The 19,188-nt window shown below is 35.4% G+C and overlaps 1 protein-coding gene across 1 annotated transcript in view; it reads right to left on the bottom strand.

The window, feature by feature from the left end:
- Positions 1–19,188, bottom strand: part of MAN2A1 (mannosidase alpha class 2A member 1) — a 161,179-nt gene that overhangs the window by 40,796 nt on the left and 101,195 nt on the right. Inside the window, exons 13-15 of the mRNA XM_007462587.1 lie at positions 4,389–4,554; positions 2,843–3,061; positions 1,993–2,115 (exon numbers count right to left, since the gene is read on the bottom strand). Of these exons, the coding sequence (XP_007462649.1) occupies positions 1,993–2,115; positions 2,843–3,061; positions 4,389–4,554 (508 nt within the window). The remainder of the gene's footprint in view (positions 1–1,992; positions 2,116–2,842; positions 3,062–4,388; positions 4,555–19,188) is intronic.

The raw sequence follows: 19,188 nt of genomic DNA, 5'->3' as shown, positions 1-19,188 counted from the left end.
ACAGCAAAGGGAGGCGTGCAGCTCTTTCCCTGATGTTCTTTTATTTCTTCTTTGTAAACATATGATGATTCTCTTTATCCTTCTATCTAATATTAGAGCTATTTAAAGATAAAATCATTTAAAATAAATTAGTAATTATAATTGTTCATGTACAATATTCTATAGCATAGCTACTTTTTTTTTTTTTAAAGAAAATGTCAGTCAAAACAAAATGCCTAATGACAAAAGCTGTTAAGTGAGAAAACACTGATGTAGCTTATACTTAGGGTCCACTGCCTATCCTGAAATGCCTACTATGAGCTGTAGCTTACCTTTAATTCCTCAATGATTTAAAAAAACAGAAACAATGACAAATAACTAGAATCCTGAGTGTGGCCTACACAATCTCTTAAAATCTATATTTGATTTTGGTTAGCAAGCTTTTCTAGAACAAAAGTAACTTTTTCAGGAGACAGGACCCTAGGCAACAAAATATGGAGAATATTTAATTTATCTTAAAGTGGAGAAAGCCTGTGTAAGTGTAAAAGCAAAGGAAGAAACTCTAAAGAAAAAAAATACAAACTTGACTACACAAAAATTAAAAACTACTACATAACAGAAAAATAAAAGAATTAACAAACTAAATGACACATTGAGAGCATAAATAGGATATAGGATTGCAATAAATAGGGAAAAGGATTAATTTTACCATATATAAAAAACACAGATCCACAAGTCATATCAATAGAAAAATGGTCAAAGAACTTAAATAGGAAACTCATAAAAGAAATATGAAAGATAAAGACATATAAAAGTTCAACCTCACTACTAATCAGAAAAATCTTAGCAGTAAAATATTTTTCACTCATTATTATAGGTAAAGCATTTAATATGGCTAATTCTCAGAGCTTAGAATAGCATACTAGAGAGCTACTCTCAAAAATACACTGGTGGGAGTGAATATGTATGCCATCTTTCTAGAGGGAAGATAAGTAGTACGTATATGTCAAAAGCATTAAAAGGCTTCATTCACTGACACAAAATGACTCTTCTGGAAAGTTATTCTCAGGAAATAATTAGCACTGTACAAAAAGAATGCTACAGAGAAAGCTTATCACAATGTACAGTAGTAAAGTATTGGGAGAAAATGTACATATGCAACAACAGGAAATTCTTTTTTTTTCCACGTATATACACACACACACGTTTTTTGTGTGAGAACACTTAAGTTCTACCCTCTTAGCAAATTTCAATTATATAATACAGTGCTATCAACTAGTTACCATATTATACATCAGACCCTCAGACCTCATTCATCTTATAGCTAAAAGTTTTAAAACACAGAAGTGTATATTAAAACTGTGTTTTCAAAGAACATATCAGATTGTGAGCATTGTCACAATGAAAAATAAAATATGTTCATGTAGGAAGACAAAAACTTGAAAATGGGGGAAAAAAGATATGCACAGAATAAAAGACAGTAAAAATATATCAAAATGTTGGCAGGGGTTTTCATGGGCTTGTGGAATAGCTGGCAAATTTTATTGTTTTCTTAGTTTTCTGCATTAAATGTGCTAAGATTTGCATATACTACCTTTACAGTCAAGGGTAGGAAAACATTTTTTTGTTTGTTTTTTAAAGTGCTAAAATTTAAGGAGAAAAATGGCTCAGTGGTCAATCTATTTTTCTCATATGGATAGGAATTTTGTGTCTATATATATGCCATGCCACATATGTACACAACAACACAGCAGCACCCTAATCTTAAATCAAATCTAGCTTCTTTCCATAGAAAGCATTTGTCCACTGTAGCATCCTAACTGAATTTCCACTCTGAGAAATTATTTGTTTATCTAACATTCAACTAGAAATTGCTAAGTGTCAATAATGATATATATAATGGAGCCAACTCATCTATTCCTAATAGATAACAAAATATTGAGATGCATTTATTTTGCTCCTCATTATTCTTTCAATAAGTGCTTATTCACTGCTCAGCTCACCAGCACTTACCTTGGCTTCCCCATCTGGTAAGAAGAGGTAGGCACCACTTTTGTCCTTTTTACTCGTGGTTCCATACCATGAAAACTGCACTTTTACTTCATGACTTTTACCATCTCCTTTATTTATCATTTCCTAAGGATAAAAAAAAAAAAAATTAAAGTAATTCACAAGACATTAACAAGTTGTATCTAGTTACACGTATATGTCAATTTCAAAAAAAAAAAAAAAAATTACCTGGCAATAGATTCAAAAATAATAACATTCAGCCTCTAATATTCACAATTCTTAGATAAACACTCAAAATTTTATACTTAACCTTAGGATTTAAAATCTTTGCCACAGGAACAAAAAGAACACATTTCACCAAGGAAGAAAGAGATACACAAATTAAGAGATTAGACCAGTACTTCTCAAACTTTCTGTAGTAAAGGAGTGGATTTATTTTTATTTCCAATATGCATGGAACAATATTTTTGCAAAGTACAATGAAAGTGAATTACTAGAAAAATTAAAGTGATATGCCAAATATACACTCAAATTTTTTATTATTAGATTCAATAGGCATAATTTTACTCAGCCAAATTACTTTAAAGTTTCCATAAACATTTCTAAACAGCCACAGCTTCCATACTTATCTTGTGGACAAATAACAAACAGTCCACTGAGCAGCATCCCCCACAGACCACACTTATAAGGAGCAAGTGGTCACTGTGGACCACAAGGAGAAGGTACATATAGCTCATCTATCCTTTCTCCCAGAGAATCTGTGTCCACTTTTCCCACTTTGCAGAAGTAATCTGCATATATTATAATAAAAGTGACAAGACTTCTATAAATTTCAGAACTATTCAGAACATACCTCCATAAGCCCAGAGTGACCAAACCGCAGCTTAATAAAGGAGTTCTCTAGAGTTATATCTTCTTGAGCACTTTTTATATTATTCATGTTGAAAATTCCTTTATTTGCTATATGACCATTATATAGGACATATTCAGCTAAATGTGGATTTGAACTTGCTGTTTCCAAAATCTTATATACTTTCAGTCCCAATGGTGGCATCTGTGCTAGAAAAGAGATCTTTACAAGATAAAGGAGAGAATTTATTAAAGAGAAATGTATCTACTGAAAGGAAACGATATATAATTCTAGTAAAAAGGAGAAACTACCATATTTAAAAAAGAGAATATAGTGCTATTCTATAAATATGTTTTGATAACTTATGGGTAGAGTATCCACATCTGTTTATCCAGGGAAACTAATAACTTCAAGTGGGTAAGACTATCAAAGACATTACTGCTTTCATCCAATATATGAAATTATGTGACCATCCTCAATTGTCCTATGGTGCTCATAATGGATGCTCAGACAGGGAAATTCTCCATGAAGGTAACGGTTTATTGTGAACAATGATTTTTCCTAATTATTAGGAATCCTTTAATAATACTATAATATTTCAGTACATTAAAAATAAAAATGGTAAGTGTAACAATATAAATATTAAGCACATTAGTTCAATCAACACCAGCCATCAAATGCCTGGGGTCCAGCAGACACTGAACAACGCATGGAGGATGCACCCACCATGAGACATGACTCCTGCCTTCCAGGAGCTACTGCTCCATTCTCTAAATGGGGTGTTTCCTGTAAAATCTGACCAAAACTGGTGTTATACTTTCCTTTCTATCAAAAGGATTATGAATTTATAAGAGCAGCCAGCAATGGCTTTTAATTTTCTTTCAGAGTTCCTAGCTTATGTCTGTGTCTTTAGGGTTTGGAGTACAATTTAAATTGTACTCCAAACTATAAAAGTTAGATCTTTCCAGTGATATGGGGGTTCAGTTTAATATTCCTTATTTTCAGACATTTTTCCCCCAAAATGTCTATTATTTGAATCCAGATTTTTTCCATAATTATCTCAGAAAAGAAGCATCTTACTTATTTTAGGAAGACTTTCTTTCATGGTGTATTAATGTCACCTTTGCAGTGAAAAGTTGAAAGTATCCCAAGTTATTTAGAAGGATGGTATTTATCTCCATTTCAATATTTATAACTGTCATTAAATTAAGTTAGACAAAAAATTCAAAATTTTATGAGAAATGATTACTTCATCACTTCAGGAACAAGTTACAATAGATATACAAAGATATACAATATACATATTAATAACGCTCTAAAAATAACATACAATACACATACTAACAAAGATATTAATACTTTGGAAAACACAGGATCTATTTTCCTTTAGTGTCATTTAATTCACCAGTTAAATCCTCTGGCATTTACAACTTTAACCACTTTACATACACCAACTTGACAGCTCTCAGGGATATATATTAATACATATATAAACTATATACTGGCTATGCTTTTTTCATGTTGCCTAAGTTCTATAGAGAGCACATACCTCATAGGCTGTCTGTGAAACAGTACTTGCTGTATCCCACACTGCACTCATTTGAACTTCCACGGGCTTTCCTGAAGCAGAGGATACTTGCGCTGTCGGGGAGCTCACACAGACTGAGACTACTGAGTTTCGGTCTTGTTCTGAAGGATTGTAGACCACAAGATACCTGCAAAAACAGTCGCTTTAGTATTGGGGTCTCAAGATATTTGAAGTTTTCCACATTATTTGTGAGATTTCAGGTCATAGACAGTCATAAAGCCAACACAAGGAGAAGAATTATAAGAAATAGTCTGGTAAAACTTGGAGAACAGGCAATTTCATCACAACAAATACCACACAGTACAAAGAGTAATGAAATAATGACTCACTTTCTAAGAATAAATGTTATACAAATGAAAGACATTAATACAACTATAATTAAGTTATTTCTATGTCCCAGAAAATGACTTATATACATATGGTTTTACTGGTCTTTCTAAAATAACCAGCCCTATACCACTAATATCCTGATCCCTGCCTAACTCACTGAACAAGAAAATACATAAACTGTCTGTTTGCATTTTAGTCACAACTAATTTCAATTAAAATTCATTTAGTTCATTTATTTTAGATCACTAAAACACAGTGGAATGTATGGTAATACATGCAGAATCACATAATTCACACATATATTTTATACACAGGGGCCCTTATTATCCAAGAGAGTTGGTTCTAGAGGAAAGGTTATTTGAAGTGAATCCACTTAAAATAGAGGTTGAAATTTTATAATTAATAGTGGTAAAAAAAATTGATTGGAACTTGGCAAAATAGGGAAATAACGACTATTAAAATAAGTTTAGGCAATATTTGCAACTAAGTACAATTCTTAGAATGATGTAGGGTTTTTGACAAAATTTTTCCAACAATATTTTATATTAGTACATTATGACATCCTTCACATAACATTTCATTTTTACAGGATGGTTTTAAACATAACTATTTATATAAATTTATATAATTATATAATTAATATATTTATATATTTATAAAAAATATTCAAGGACTTAATCATTTTTCCAAAAGTTCTCTCTCAATTCTTTGATATTTAAATAATTGTCAGTTGAATCCCCTAACATCCTTGGTTTTCTCAGTAGCATAACTCTACTGGATCCTCTCTGCTTCATGGCTTTGCCTGTGAGTAAAAATGTTCTAGATCATGTCACAGACTTCATGAATTATGCACTATGCACTCTTTGTAACATTTATGATTTTACTTTATAAACAATTTTCATCATAGTATCTTCAAATAAAATAAGCAGTATCAAAGAGGATATCTGACTAATAATATAACTGATTCAATAGTGAATATTTTCATGATCTGAAATATTTTGCTTTCCTACACAATTTTGTAACTTCAGGAACACAGAAATGAATAGTCAGTCAACCACTTCTCCCTCTTACCCATAGTGATATCAGACTTGGTCCAAACAAGCTAGCATTGTTTATTTAGTGCATCAGAAAGCCTAGCAGCACTCTTTTATCCTATATGTGTCCTGTGTATTTCAACTGCATTGCAAATGGTTTGTCAGGAAATAAAATTAATACAGTGGCCAAAACTAAAGTGAAGGATAACAGAAAAGCACGAAGGAAAAGAAAGAGGATGTAGCGTAAAACCTATAAAATGTTTGACTTATAAATTGTTTATCAGCGGAAGCACTTTTGATTGAGACAGTACTGTGGGATACCAAAGGTAACAATATATGATAATAAGAACGTCTCCGGCTCCTATTAGGCTTGTAGTATAAACATCAGGATCACAAGATCTAACTTACACCATTTACGTTCATTGAGATTCCACATGTATACGAGAAAAGAGCAGCTGAAGCATGCAGTCAAAAACATATCTACAAAGGGCACTGAAGCCTCAAAGTACTAGGCAAAACCCCATTTTTATCCACAGAAGCAATTCTCAAGGAGAGTGAGAATACTGCCCCCTTGAGAGGTGTGCTTAACAGACTTACCTGAAGGAATCAACCTATTTGCACCTTCCCACTGCCCTCCACCAGAGCTCACGTTTTGCCTGATTGTTCTCCTATCACAAACACACCTGGAGAATCACAAATGCCAGGGTTCATGGTTATCAACTAGACTATACTATATTCCTCAGGTACACTGGAGAAGAAAAGCAGTTGAGGATCACTCATGTCCAGCACCAAAGATGTTCAAACCAGCATCCCAGAAATGAGTGACTTACTACTGAACCCCATGTGCCCAGAGGCTTAGAGCCACTATGTGAAGAACTCTAGAACATGTAGTCTGAAGACTTAGGCCAGTCTCTTAACTCTGCAGAAGTCGTGAGGCAGACCTAGGTACAGAGCCCAGACTTCCCACTTCAAGTTCTCTGATGCTCTACTACCCAGAGCTGGCTATAAAGGCTCTGATAATAAAATATAATGTGTCCAAGCAATAAATTAGGCAGCAAGCATCCAAAACACTGATTCTTCCCAGCGAGGAAGAAAATGACTCAAATTTAAAGCAAATAATAATTTCAACCATACATTTCGTTTTGTACAATATTAAATAGCTTTTTTTTTTTTTTTTTTTTGTGGTACGCGGGCCTCTCACTGTTGTGGCCTCTCCCGTTGCAGAGCACAGGCTCTGGACGCGCAGGCTCAGCGGCCATGGCTCATGGGCCCAGCCGCTCCGCGGCATGTGGGATCTTCCCGGACCGGGGCACGAACCCGTGTCCCCTGCATCAGCAGGCGGACTCTCAACCACTGCGCCACCAGGGAAGCCCAGCTTTTTTATAATAAGCTGTGAACTAGGTTCTGTTTTATTTTCATAGCTAATTAGTATTTGACCATAATGATGTTCCTACTATACTGAATGATTATGTAATTATCATGCCAGGAAATCTATTCAAAAACTAAATGTGTAGAGTATATAATGAGTATAAAGCTGCACTAAGAAAATAATTTTTTAACATAATTAGAGATTCACAGCATGTTCAAGTGCATCACAGCACACATTTATCTGATACATAAACCTCTATGTACATTTCAAGTAGAGTACAGAGAAAGCATTATCATACATGAATTATATTTCCTTGGGAAATAAGTACAGCATCACAAATTAACTAAATTTTCATTGTCATTATCATGTTTAGTAGTCAAACATTTGTTACACTGCCAATATCTCCAAACATGAATCCTTTTAAGTCAATCAATTGTGAACGGAACCAGGAGGTTTCATATCATATCATACTCACTTATTAAAAATTAATATTATTTCATCCACACTAACAGATGAAAAGAGTAAAATATCGCTGAAAAATGGGACTAGTTAATTTCTATTTTACCTTGGAAGTAACTATATAGGAAGCTCAGAAATACTTTTTCCCAATTTCCCCTATATTTGCATTAGCTTCTTATCTATCATCTGTCACCAAGTCACATCCAGCCTCCTAGCTTGCATTATGACATTAAGCCCCTGCAACTTGCCTACAGGCAATTATCTCAATTTTCTATATACAATGAACAACCTTCACCTCATGAAGATACCTGCCAATCAAATGAGAGGGCAAACTATGATCTACTGTGGCTGAGAGAAAAAGGAATGGAGAGAAATGAAAACACATCTGTATGCTCATGTCAAACTGGGAGTCATTTTAGGAAGAACTATAATTCCACTGTAAACGAGGTTCTGTCCTTGAAGATTCTAATGAGAAGGAGTATATTTAGAATTTCCTCACTCCTTTTGTAGAAATGATTTATGTCATGTTAAGAAAGACAACTGTGGCATTCCAGGTCCTCTCTCTGAGGCAAATCTAATCAGTGCCTACTATGAACAAAAGACTAGGACCACGCGGACTTCCTTCTTGGACTGGACACAGGGCAGAATGAAAGTAAGATGCCTCTTGGTGAGAGTGAAGCTGGAGTTACCACTTACAGAGTGCTTCCTGTATGCCGGGGTTCAGTCCTCAGGCCTATAATCTATGAGGCACAGCCTTTCATCCTTCACTGGACAGATAAGGAGAGCTGAGGTTCAGGGAGGTTAGGTATGTTGCAGAGGCGCAAGCAGCTACATGTGCCACAACAGGCTTAGAACTCAGTCCTATCCCTATTACCATCTTCTTAACCATCCTAACCACTTTATTCACAGGCCAAGCTTATAACGACCATTTTGACAACTGCGGTTTCCTGTGGAGATTCCCTTAGCTCCTAATTCACTTGAGAAGAGCTTTGTCTTCACTGATGCCAAAGATCCCCACAGACCTTCTATCTTCAGGAAGCTCAGGATGAACAAAGAGCTATTTACATTTCAGTACATTTTATCTGTGAAAGAAAATTTATAAACTGGAATGCTGGCATAGAAAATATCTTGAAACATACACTAAAGAGTTTATCTTATGACCTCACTGTATGAGGAAAGCAAAAACAATATTCAAAAAAACATTTAAAAATACTACATACATTTATGGCTGTGCAAAGAAGACAGAAATGAAAAATATTTGCAAGTCCCCTGTAAGTGCAGTTTAAAACCAATTAAGCGAACACCAGGTTATATGAAAAGTAATTGTAACTTCATGTGCCTAGTGTAGTACCTGGCATGGAATAACATTCAATAAATAGTTGATGAATGAGTAACACACAAAAATCCCAGTAGGAGAATTTATCATTTGTGAATAATACCTCCTAGTGTGGAGCTTTATGGTTTTATCAAATCATTTTCATTTTGATTATGTTAATTCCTTAAAAAATAGCATCGACAAGCTATGCAATTAATCCCTTTGCAAAGATGGGGGAAATGACAGATCCAAGATCACAGAGAAAGTTAAGAACAAAGCAAAGAGTAGAGCTCAGTCTGTCCAATTCTCAATCAATGACAGCATATTAAAAAATTCAAACAATATATTCATCTTCTCTAAGTAGCCTCATTAGTGGAGCATCATCTAAAGAAGAGTAGTAACCTTTGTACAGTATTCTGAATACGAAAATATATAGTTTTATATGTTTACAAAAATTGCACTTTCTAGATATGAACTTTTCATATAGTCTACCTAGTTTTCTAGGTTTAAAACATAATGCTTACCATATTAGCCATCAGGAAAAAAAAATTAAGCTACTAAAAACAAAGGGAGCCTTTCTGAGATACATTAGATCTTCAAAAATCATGATTAGTTCTGTGAGTCCTTAGCTCTGGAGTCAGATACATTCAAGTTCAAAAACCCACTACAGCACTTAGAATTTGAGAGGCTTTGGACACGTGATTTCATTTCTTCAAGCCTTAATATCTTTATCTACAAAATCAGGAGACAAGATTGCAATTAGGGTTAAATGATAAAATGTTTGGAAAAATCACAGAGTACAGAGCTCAGACCTGGCACAAAGTAGAATCTCAACCGCAATTAAATCTCTCCTTTCCCTTATAAGACCCTCCTGGTGTCCTGACCAGATACCCTGCTACATGAATCACACAAAGGGCGGAATGAATGTTTTAATTAACTCAGGTCACTGAGCTGCCTTATATGCTTTCTTATGTAAGGCATATATAAATCTAAATGAAAGAAATTAACAAAACCACACATGTTATAACACAGATACCTTAAAACAAGAGTTCAGATAATATGGGGGGGGTGGAGATAAATAAAGAGATGCACAGAATCTACACTCGTACAAAGTAACCATATGGCATGTGGCTAAATTAAAAGGCAAGAAAAAAAAAAAAGGACAGAGAGAAGGACTCCTCCTGGTATGTGTAGTTATAACCTTATGAATGTGACTACATAGTCCCTGTTCTGAATATCTATAGTCTAGAAGGGGAGAAAGAGAAATTGTTGAGTTCAATATAATAGGGTAGGTAATAATACAAAACTATGTACAGTGTTTCTTGTGATACACACAAAAAGATGGCAGTCAGGATGATTAAGAATTAATCAGGAGAAAAATTAATTCATGAATCTTATGCACTGCCAACCAAAATCCCACTGAAATCCTTTCATTGGGAGAAAGGGAGCAAAACAATCCTATGATACATCTACAGTAATAGATGGGCAAGATAAATGGTTAAACAAATGCATTAAAACAATATGCCAACACTGATTTTAGATGAATTAAAAAAATTTAAAAACACACAAAACGATACAAAATCAGTAAGAAAAATAAATATAAAATTTGTGGTACAAATTCTCTTTTTAACCATAACAGAAAAATACAGCAAAGCAAAAGACTGTCAGATTTGATAACAAAAAGCTTAGAACATTTTCTATATTAAAAAATAAGACTAAAGAATAAAAAAATAAAAGGAGATCAAATTTGGGATATTTGTAAAGTGCTCCTACAAATCAATAGAAATATAAACACTCAAGTGGAAAAAGTGAGCATTTTTCTTTCACCAAACTGAAGTTGAAAAATAAACGATGCTTCCACTTCCAGGAGAGATGAAGTAAGTAGTTGACAAGAGCTCTCACTTCTATGGGCCAACTAGAAAACCCAGATAAAATACAGTAATCATCTGCTTGAAGGCAACAGAGAACTGCTAAGGAGGAAAAACTGCAGAGAAGAGAGCTGCCTTCTCTAGCCATTTTCACCCTGGGCTGTGCCAATTCTCAGCACGGGAAAGGCTGAGTTCCCTGCAAAACCCAGAACAAAGCCTAGAGAAGTTTCACTGTGGTGGCAAAGAGGCTAAAAGGCACTTGGTGAGGATGTAGAAAGCTTCAAGTGCACAGTTGGCTTTCTCATCAGTCCATGTGCCAAACACTGGGAGCTGCACAGAAAAGGAGGCTTAAAATCTAAACAGAAAGCTTCTAAAAAGTACAGCAGAGACATATCCTGAGGTTTTAGAACCCACCAGGGAATAGAGCCTACAGAATATACCAGGCTATTAGTTGAAAACTTAATGAGCTAGATGAAGAAGACACTGAGAGAATTAGCCTCAATTTAGCACAGCCTTTGATTGGAGTTAAGAGTGAACACTATCTAGAAGACAGTTTCTAGAGCCTATAAAATTTTTCTACACAATGTCTAGCACTTAATATAAAAAGCTGAGACATCTGCAAAGGCGGAGGCACATGATTAAACAACAAAAAGACAGAAGAATTAGAACCACACATGATCTGGATATTGGCGTTAACTAATAAGCCTTTAAAATGATAATTACTATGTCCAAGGAAAAGAGGAAAACATGAATACAGTAGATGAAAAGATAAAGAATTCCACCACAGAAACTGAATACGTCAAAAATTAACTGAACGAAATTCTAGAAGGATAAATATTTGAAATTAAGGACTCAGCAGATATGTTTAACAACAGAGTAGATTAAGCAGAAGAGAAGTTAAACTGTTAACAGAGATACTTCCACTAGATTCTGGGATTTTTAGCGAACATCCTGCAGCTACTTTTTAGACATCTAGATATAAAACACTATTCTACAAAAAGTACGTATTTTTTAAATAATCAGAAAAATACAACTACAAAAACATGTAACTTTTTAAAAGGTCAGGGAGAGATAGCCAAGTAAAAGTAGGGAAATACACTCTAGGTAGAGTGACCATAAGAATAAAGGCACAGATATATAAAGAAAAAAAGGACATTATTTTCAGGACATACAGGTCATTCAGTATCACTAGAATCTACATAGTAAAGCGCATGTCTTAAATGCCAATATATGGAGCTAGAAAGAGAGATAAATCTCAAATCACAGTGAGGAGTGAGGTGTCTTTAAGTCATTACAAATTGCTAAAATCCTTATTATATGGGGTATGGGGAGTGACTTGAAGGTTTAACATGGTCAGATCCATTTTTAATAGGTACTTCTAGTTGCAAGGTAGAGGAAAGATTTAAGGAGTCAAGACTCAAAGGAGGAAGACCAAGTAAATAGCTACAACAGCCAAGGTAGAAAGGTGAAAACCTAAGTTACAGGAGTGGGTAGAAATGCAAAAAGAGGAACAAGTCTGAGAAACAGGTAGGAATTCTTATTAATAGGAATTTTTGGATTCCTTGGAGAAGGATGCATAAGCCAGAAGGAAAAGTCTGTAATTCCTGTTTTGCAGTTAGGGTGGCATAGATATGGTAGCGCCACTAACCAAGATTGAACCCCTAAGGATGGGTGGAAGACATATCAAGATAAAGGTGATAAATCCAGTATCAGACCTCTGGAACTTGAGGTACCTGAGGGATATCTACATAGATTTATCTTGATATTCTTAAATTAATTATCCCACTTATCCACTGGAAATACACTGGTTTCCAGGTATGGTAGGCAGAATAATTCCGCCCCCCTCCCCACCCCAGGATGTCCACCTCCTAATCCCCAGAACCTATGAATATGTTACCTTACATAGCAGAAGAGACTCTGCAGACGTGATTAAATTAAAGGTCTTGGGATAGGGAGATTTCCTGGATTATCCAAGTGGGCCCAATATAATCACAGGTCCTTATAAGAGAGAGATTGGAAAGTCTAACAGAGAAGGTGGCCACGTGACAACACAAGCAAGAGGCTGGAATGTGTGTGGAAGGGGCCACAGGCCAAGCCATGCAGGTGACCATTAGACAATGAAACAGGCAAAGGATCAGATTTTTCCCTCAGAGCCTCCAGGAGGAACAAGCCCTGCCAAAACTTTGTCAGCCCAGTAAAACTGATTTTGGATTTCTGACCTCCAAAACTGTAGATAATAAATTTGTGGGTTTTTTGAGAGACTAAGTTCGTGGTTATTTGATACAGCAGCACTTGGAAACTGATACACCAGGTTATACTATTCCTCTTGAAAATGAGGGCCAACTTCCGGTTTCACATCACAAAGACCACCATCCACAGAAAAGAAACTCTTGAATGCTGGAAAAGGGGGCAGGGGTGGGGGTGGGCGAAGGGCAATGAGAAGAGCTTGGGGTCCTTGGAACTGGGCCCAAGCAAAGACTGAAGTAAGTGTGTCTAGCCCTCTAACCTGCTCTCTCATGGAGGACTTCCTCATACTTTCTCATCCGCTGGCTACAAGGTCTGACATGCCCAAATTCACATTGTCCCTGTGCAAGTGCCCACAGATAACAATAAGGAAAAAGCAGAGGAGAAAACCCCCAGACCTGCACTTCGTAAAAAGCAAATGATTGACAGTCGCTTACACTGACCAAGGTGGTCATTTTTAACCTTTTAAAATTCTACTTATCTTCTAATCTTTGAACGCCTTATACAGACACCATTCACTGAAGAAATGCACATACGCACAAGATTTTTCATATAAGTTCCAAGGCCTCCCAGTTTAAAAACGTTTCTATTCCTATAAAATAGGCCTTCTTAAATAGGCAAACATGTAGCTGTTTTCTCATAAAAACCTCTCTAGAAACTATACGATAACAATCTCACTTATCTTCCATGACCAGATACGGGACTTTATATTTGCAAGAGGAAAAATAAAACATGACATTTTATGGAAGCTTCTAGTTGATTTTGTAACATATATTATCTGGCCTCATTTAAGAAGACGAAAAATTCAACACTAAAGAACAGAACACAATTTCATTTCAGCAATCAAAATTAGGATTGCACTTGAATATAGTAGTACATAAATGTTATCTGAATTTCCTAACACATGAAAGTTTATTTCAACATTTTTTTCTACATTTAGGAGAAATAAATTAAAATTCATGGACAAAACTATTATAAATCTATCATCCCATGAAAGTCATTCACCCAAGGGCAAGATTCAAAAGGAAAGTAAACAAGTGTACTGCAGGGTGATTGAATCTAGTGTGAAGATGCCCTTTATGAAACAGTAAGATGATAGTAGTACCTAAAACTGCTGTTGTCAACCAAGGTTTTGATTTCTGAAAATACCTTACAAAATCCAAGAACTCCATTAAATATTACTGAGAAGAGTTCTTATTTTAGATGAAAAGTATGCAATTATTAAGAAAATATTCTAGAAAGCTCTATGTTAGAAGACATTACTTTGTGTAGAGAATTATGTTTGTTTATAATACTAATAGGCAAAGCAGTAAATCAAAAATAGAATTTTATATTATTAAAGGGATATTTTTTGCTACTTTTAACTCAAAGTAAATTTGACTTGGTAAGTGGCAGAGAGTTTTCCAGATGTTAATAGTAACAATAATAACAGTAATACCAAACAGCTAGCACTAATGAGCCTTTAGAACAGTGCCTAGCATACAGCATGTGCTGTACTTGAATTAACTCCTTTCAGCTTCACAACCAACTTATCAAGTTCTAAAATCATGCCAATTTTATAGATGTGTAGACTGGCTTGGTATCCAGCTCATGGTTCACAGCCATTTAAATGGTAGAGTCAGGATTCAAATTCAAGCAGTCAGGCTTTAAGGCATCTTGGAGGTAGGGTAGGTGGCCTTGCTCTTCTCCAGTGGGTAAGGGACTCGGGGTATATATGCTAGAAGCACAGAGTCCCACCAGAGTTCCATTTCCCCAAGTCTCTCTGAACTTCATCAGAGGGCTCCACCTCCACCCTAGCAAAGAGCCCTCACTCTGAAAGCCCCCAACCAGCTGTAATGGCAGGACTGGGGTAAGGGGTTTTCTCTGAGGTGATGAAACTGAGCTACTTATCAAAGCTGCTCTAATAACAACACAAGGTGTTCTTTCAGTAGTTCTTACTTTATGTAAGAGGCAGTGGGAGAGGAATTGTTAAATTACAGGTCTTCATTTTGCAATACTGGTGATATTTTGGAAAATAGTTTCCTTATCCTATGTCCCAGTTACTGAACAAACTTGGTTATTTTCCAGAGTTGAGTTTTCTACCCCCAAACTTCCTTTCCCAGTGTTCATCCAAACGAATGCTTTATAAATGATTTGTGTTGTAACAGACAAAAAAACTAAATGTCAGTTGGATGTAACCCTGGGGATTATCTACTTTAGCCCCTCTCTCCCAAGACATATTGCAAATGCAACTAACGTTTCAAAAAAAGAAGGCTGGTTAGTGACAGAGGTGGGACCAGAATGAGCCCTCTCTCAGTCCAAGGCTCCTTTCACAACACTGTCTATCTGACAGTGAGATCTGCCCAAAGCTCAATGGTATAGAAGCAAAAGAGTATCATAAATGTTCGAATTTATAGCTGCAAATGCAACTCAATACTATAAATTAAAATCTTAACCCTCAAAAGTAGAACTACATATTTCAGGCTTTCCTACATTGAGAAAAGCATTTCTAAAAGCATAAATAAAACCACAACCAAAGTAGAATTAACATGTAATTTTATAACTTTTTTAAACAAAATAAGGTTGAAAAATCTTGCAACTATTCCCAGTGCATAAGAGAAAATACCAAGTCAATGAAAAGGATAAATATTCTTTTCCAACTATTCTAAAATTTTTGATACTAAAGCAATAAAAAGAAACAGACACAAAAACTGTACATAATTTGGCTGACCCCAAGAGTCTTGTCACCAATTAAGATGCTTTCACTCTGAGAGAGTTTTGCCTAAAACAAAAACACCATCTGTTTTACCTAAAACATTAAGATGTTCTATTTTCTTGTCAATTCAGAAATCACAGCTGTAACCATTTTCTGAAAAGACAGCAAAAGACATTATATTTATGGGTGACTGCATAAGGAATGATGTTCAATCAAAATGTAATTTTCATCTACTAGAAGAAAATTTCATTTCTCCAATGACTACAACGCCATAACTTTGGAGGAACACACAGTACATAAACAGGCTGATTTTTACACATAAAAAGATCTTAAAAGTTAATGCAGTAAAATAAGGTTATTTTGTTGTGAAAGACAAAAATGGCAAATATATTTGTATTCACTTTGACAAGTGAAAACCTATCTTGTGTGAGGCTTTCAGGTGAAGAGAAAACAACAACTTTTTACTGGTGCAACATCTCTTCATGCTAGTGAGCCATCATGTAAGAGGTAAAAATATGAAAACAACAAAAACGCAAACCACTCTCTCTTTTCAAAACACTTTTACACAATATCAGTTCTGGGAAAGACACCCTACAATCTAGTGAACCGACTGAAGAAGATACAAAACACTAGAAAAAACATCACTCACAGTGAAGGCAAACACCATGTTACATGAGATAAAGAACACGTTTCGAAGAAAAACACACAAGCCATCCAAACACCTATAGTACTTTGAGTATACATTAAGTACCTACAAAATATCAAAATCTAAAACCCAAGTATGTTTTACTTTGAAAAGTACCCCTATTTCACAGTTAATTTTCTTGCCTAAAAAAAATAAAGCTACTCTCCAAATAAGGATGAAATAAATAAGTCCAAAGGCTCTATTTAAAATGTTTCTTTTACCACAAAGTTGTGAAGTGTTCTGAAGTCCAAGATGGGCTTGAAGCCCTCCCTGACTTTTTCAGGATCAGGATACCTTCACTAAAATCCTTTTCCTTGTTCCTCTTGTAGTGCACGGTTTATTAATCTGCATTCAGAAGGAAAAAAAATCTGGTTCAGAAGAATGGAAGACTTTGAAATATGCCACATCACTTCAGTCTGTGTTCTGAACTGCTCTGAGTTAATGAGTTTTGTGTTAGCAATTTCAGAAGACATGATGGACACTGGGAGGAAGAGAAGAGAGAGGACAGAGAACTAAGTGTGCACAAAACTAGAAAAAATAAGGAATCGCTCTCACATACTTGTCAATTCTCCCCAACCCAATACAAATCACTCAAGAAATCAGTCATATGCCAGATATTTAATTTACTTTAACACTTTCACAGTGCATGACATAACTCCAACTAATGGGGGAAAAAACTTGGGTGCTACAAGCAATAACACAGAACAGAATCACTCAAACTTTGCACTTTGCTTAGATTCTACAAAGTGACTTATTTCCAAATATCTCAATTGGAAATTATTATAGTCCTTCCTAGATCGTAGGTGGTAATCCCCATGCTAACTCTGCCTTCATATTGTAAGGTATCAAAATAACATCATAATCCTACATATAGAGGCACATATTACTGTTCCCTCTCTTCTGCACTTTCTTGATTGTGGTCCTTGATGGAGTAATTGTAAGATGTTGTAAGCAATGTGCAAAAGCCACTTTAATTTCATTAGACAAACCACACAACTTAAACACCCTGTGTAAACTTAATTCACTGTATAATAATCTGACAACAATAAACTAGAACCACACAGCTAGTTAAGAAAGTTTGATTTAAAGTATAAACAATAAAAAGGCAATTAAAACATAGACTAACCAGGAAATTTAGCAGGTGTTCACTAAACATGTAACTACTTTGCCATTTTTTTTAAACAAATAAACTTTAAAACAATCATTTAAAATGCAGTCTGGGGCTTCCCCAGTGGCGCAGTGGCCACCGATGCAGGGGACACGGGTTCGTGCCCCGGTCTGGGAGGATCCCACATGCCACAGAGCGGCTGGGCCCGTGAGCCATGGCCGCTGAGCCTGCGCGTCCGGAGCCTGTGCTCCGCAACGGGAGAGGCCACAACAGTGTGAGGCCCGCGTACCACAAATAAATAAATAAATAAATGAAGTCTGTTCAACTTCTACAAATGAAATCTAAATCCAATAAATCTAAAATAATTTTGTACCTAGGAACAAAAGTCACAGCAGACTAATTATAAGGGCCTGGGAAGAACTTGCACTTTTCAAGTTTATGTAAAATTGATGAAAAGAATGGTTTAAGATACCATACCCTGAAAACACTAAGGAGACAAATTCCACATTGTGACTCTTTAACTTTTTGAGAATTCAAAAGAGTTTAAAAAAAATATTTTCTGGTCTCTGTAATAAATTAAGAGATAAGTTGTTCTTCTCAGTCTTCATGTTACCCTAATTTTCATCATTTTGCAGAGCTTTTTCATGTGTTTCCTATGATAACTTTCCATTTACTTATCCTCACAGAAATAGATATCCAACACAAGAGGGAGGAGATATGGGGATATATGTATATGTATTGCTGATTCACTTTGTTATAAAGCAGAAACTAACACACCATTGTAAAGCAATTATACTCCAATAAAGATGTTAAAAAAAAGAAATAGACATCCATCCAGCCCCTGTGTATGAGAAAGGTACCTCTTGGTCTTTATTGTGGTATTGCTTGAAGTTCATCTCTTATTTAGAATTAGTTATTTGACAAATATTTGTTGAGCACCTACAATGTACCAGGTATTTGCCAGGGAATTTGAAAGAACAAGAGCTAATACTTTAGCAAGGGAGATGCACAACCAGAAATAAAGGAAATAATCAGTTTGTTAATAATGTCTGAAGGACGTAAAGAAGATGCAGTAATGGAGAAAAGAATAAGTGAAAAATAGGTTCATATGCATAGATGCAGCCTGACTGCAAGTTCCCAAAAGGCTACTATCCAAGGGGGGCTATTGTCTGTGGCATTCGGTCTTCTACACCAGCTCTGCTGTTCTGAAAAAATGGAGGGCTTCTTTCTTCAACAAACAATATCAGGTACTCTTCTGGCCCATGCCACCACCAACAGCGATTTCCTTGAGTGGATACTGCCCTAGATCAATGCTCTGTCTTCAGTTCCCCATTTGCTCCTGCCTATTTTATTTCTGGCAGATTCAGTCTCCAAATTGGTCGTAAAATAGAGACACAGTGAAAGCCATCAATGTGATTAAGGTTGGCAATAGATCCATTAACTGAAAGAGTTAAAGCTGACTTGAAAGTAAAAATAGTCTCCAAATTGGTCGTAAAATAGAGACACAGTGAAAGCCATCAATGTGATTAAGGTTGGCAATAGATCCATTAACTGAAAGAGTTAAAGCTGACTTGAAAGTAAAAATTAAAGTAGGACATCTTTAAGATGCATGTATGTATATGTGTGTGTGTGTATATGTATATATATATATATA

Source organism: Lipotes vexillifer, unplaced genomic scaffold (genome assembly GCF_000442215.2).
Source record: "Lipotes vexillifer unplaced genomic scaffold, Lipotes_vexillifer_v1.1 scaffold710, whole genome shotgun sequence".
Lineage (NCBI taxonomy): Eukaryota > Metazoa > Chordata > Mammalia > Artiodactyla > Lipotidae > Lipotes > Lipotes vexillifer.
This window is presented reverse-complemented; position numbering and strand designations above follow the sequence as displayed.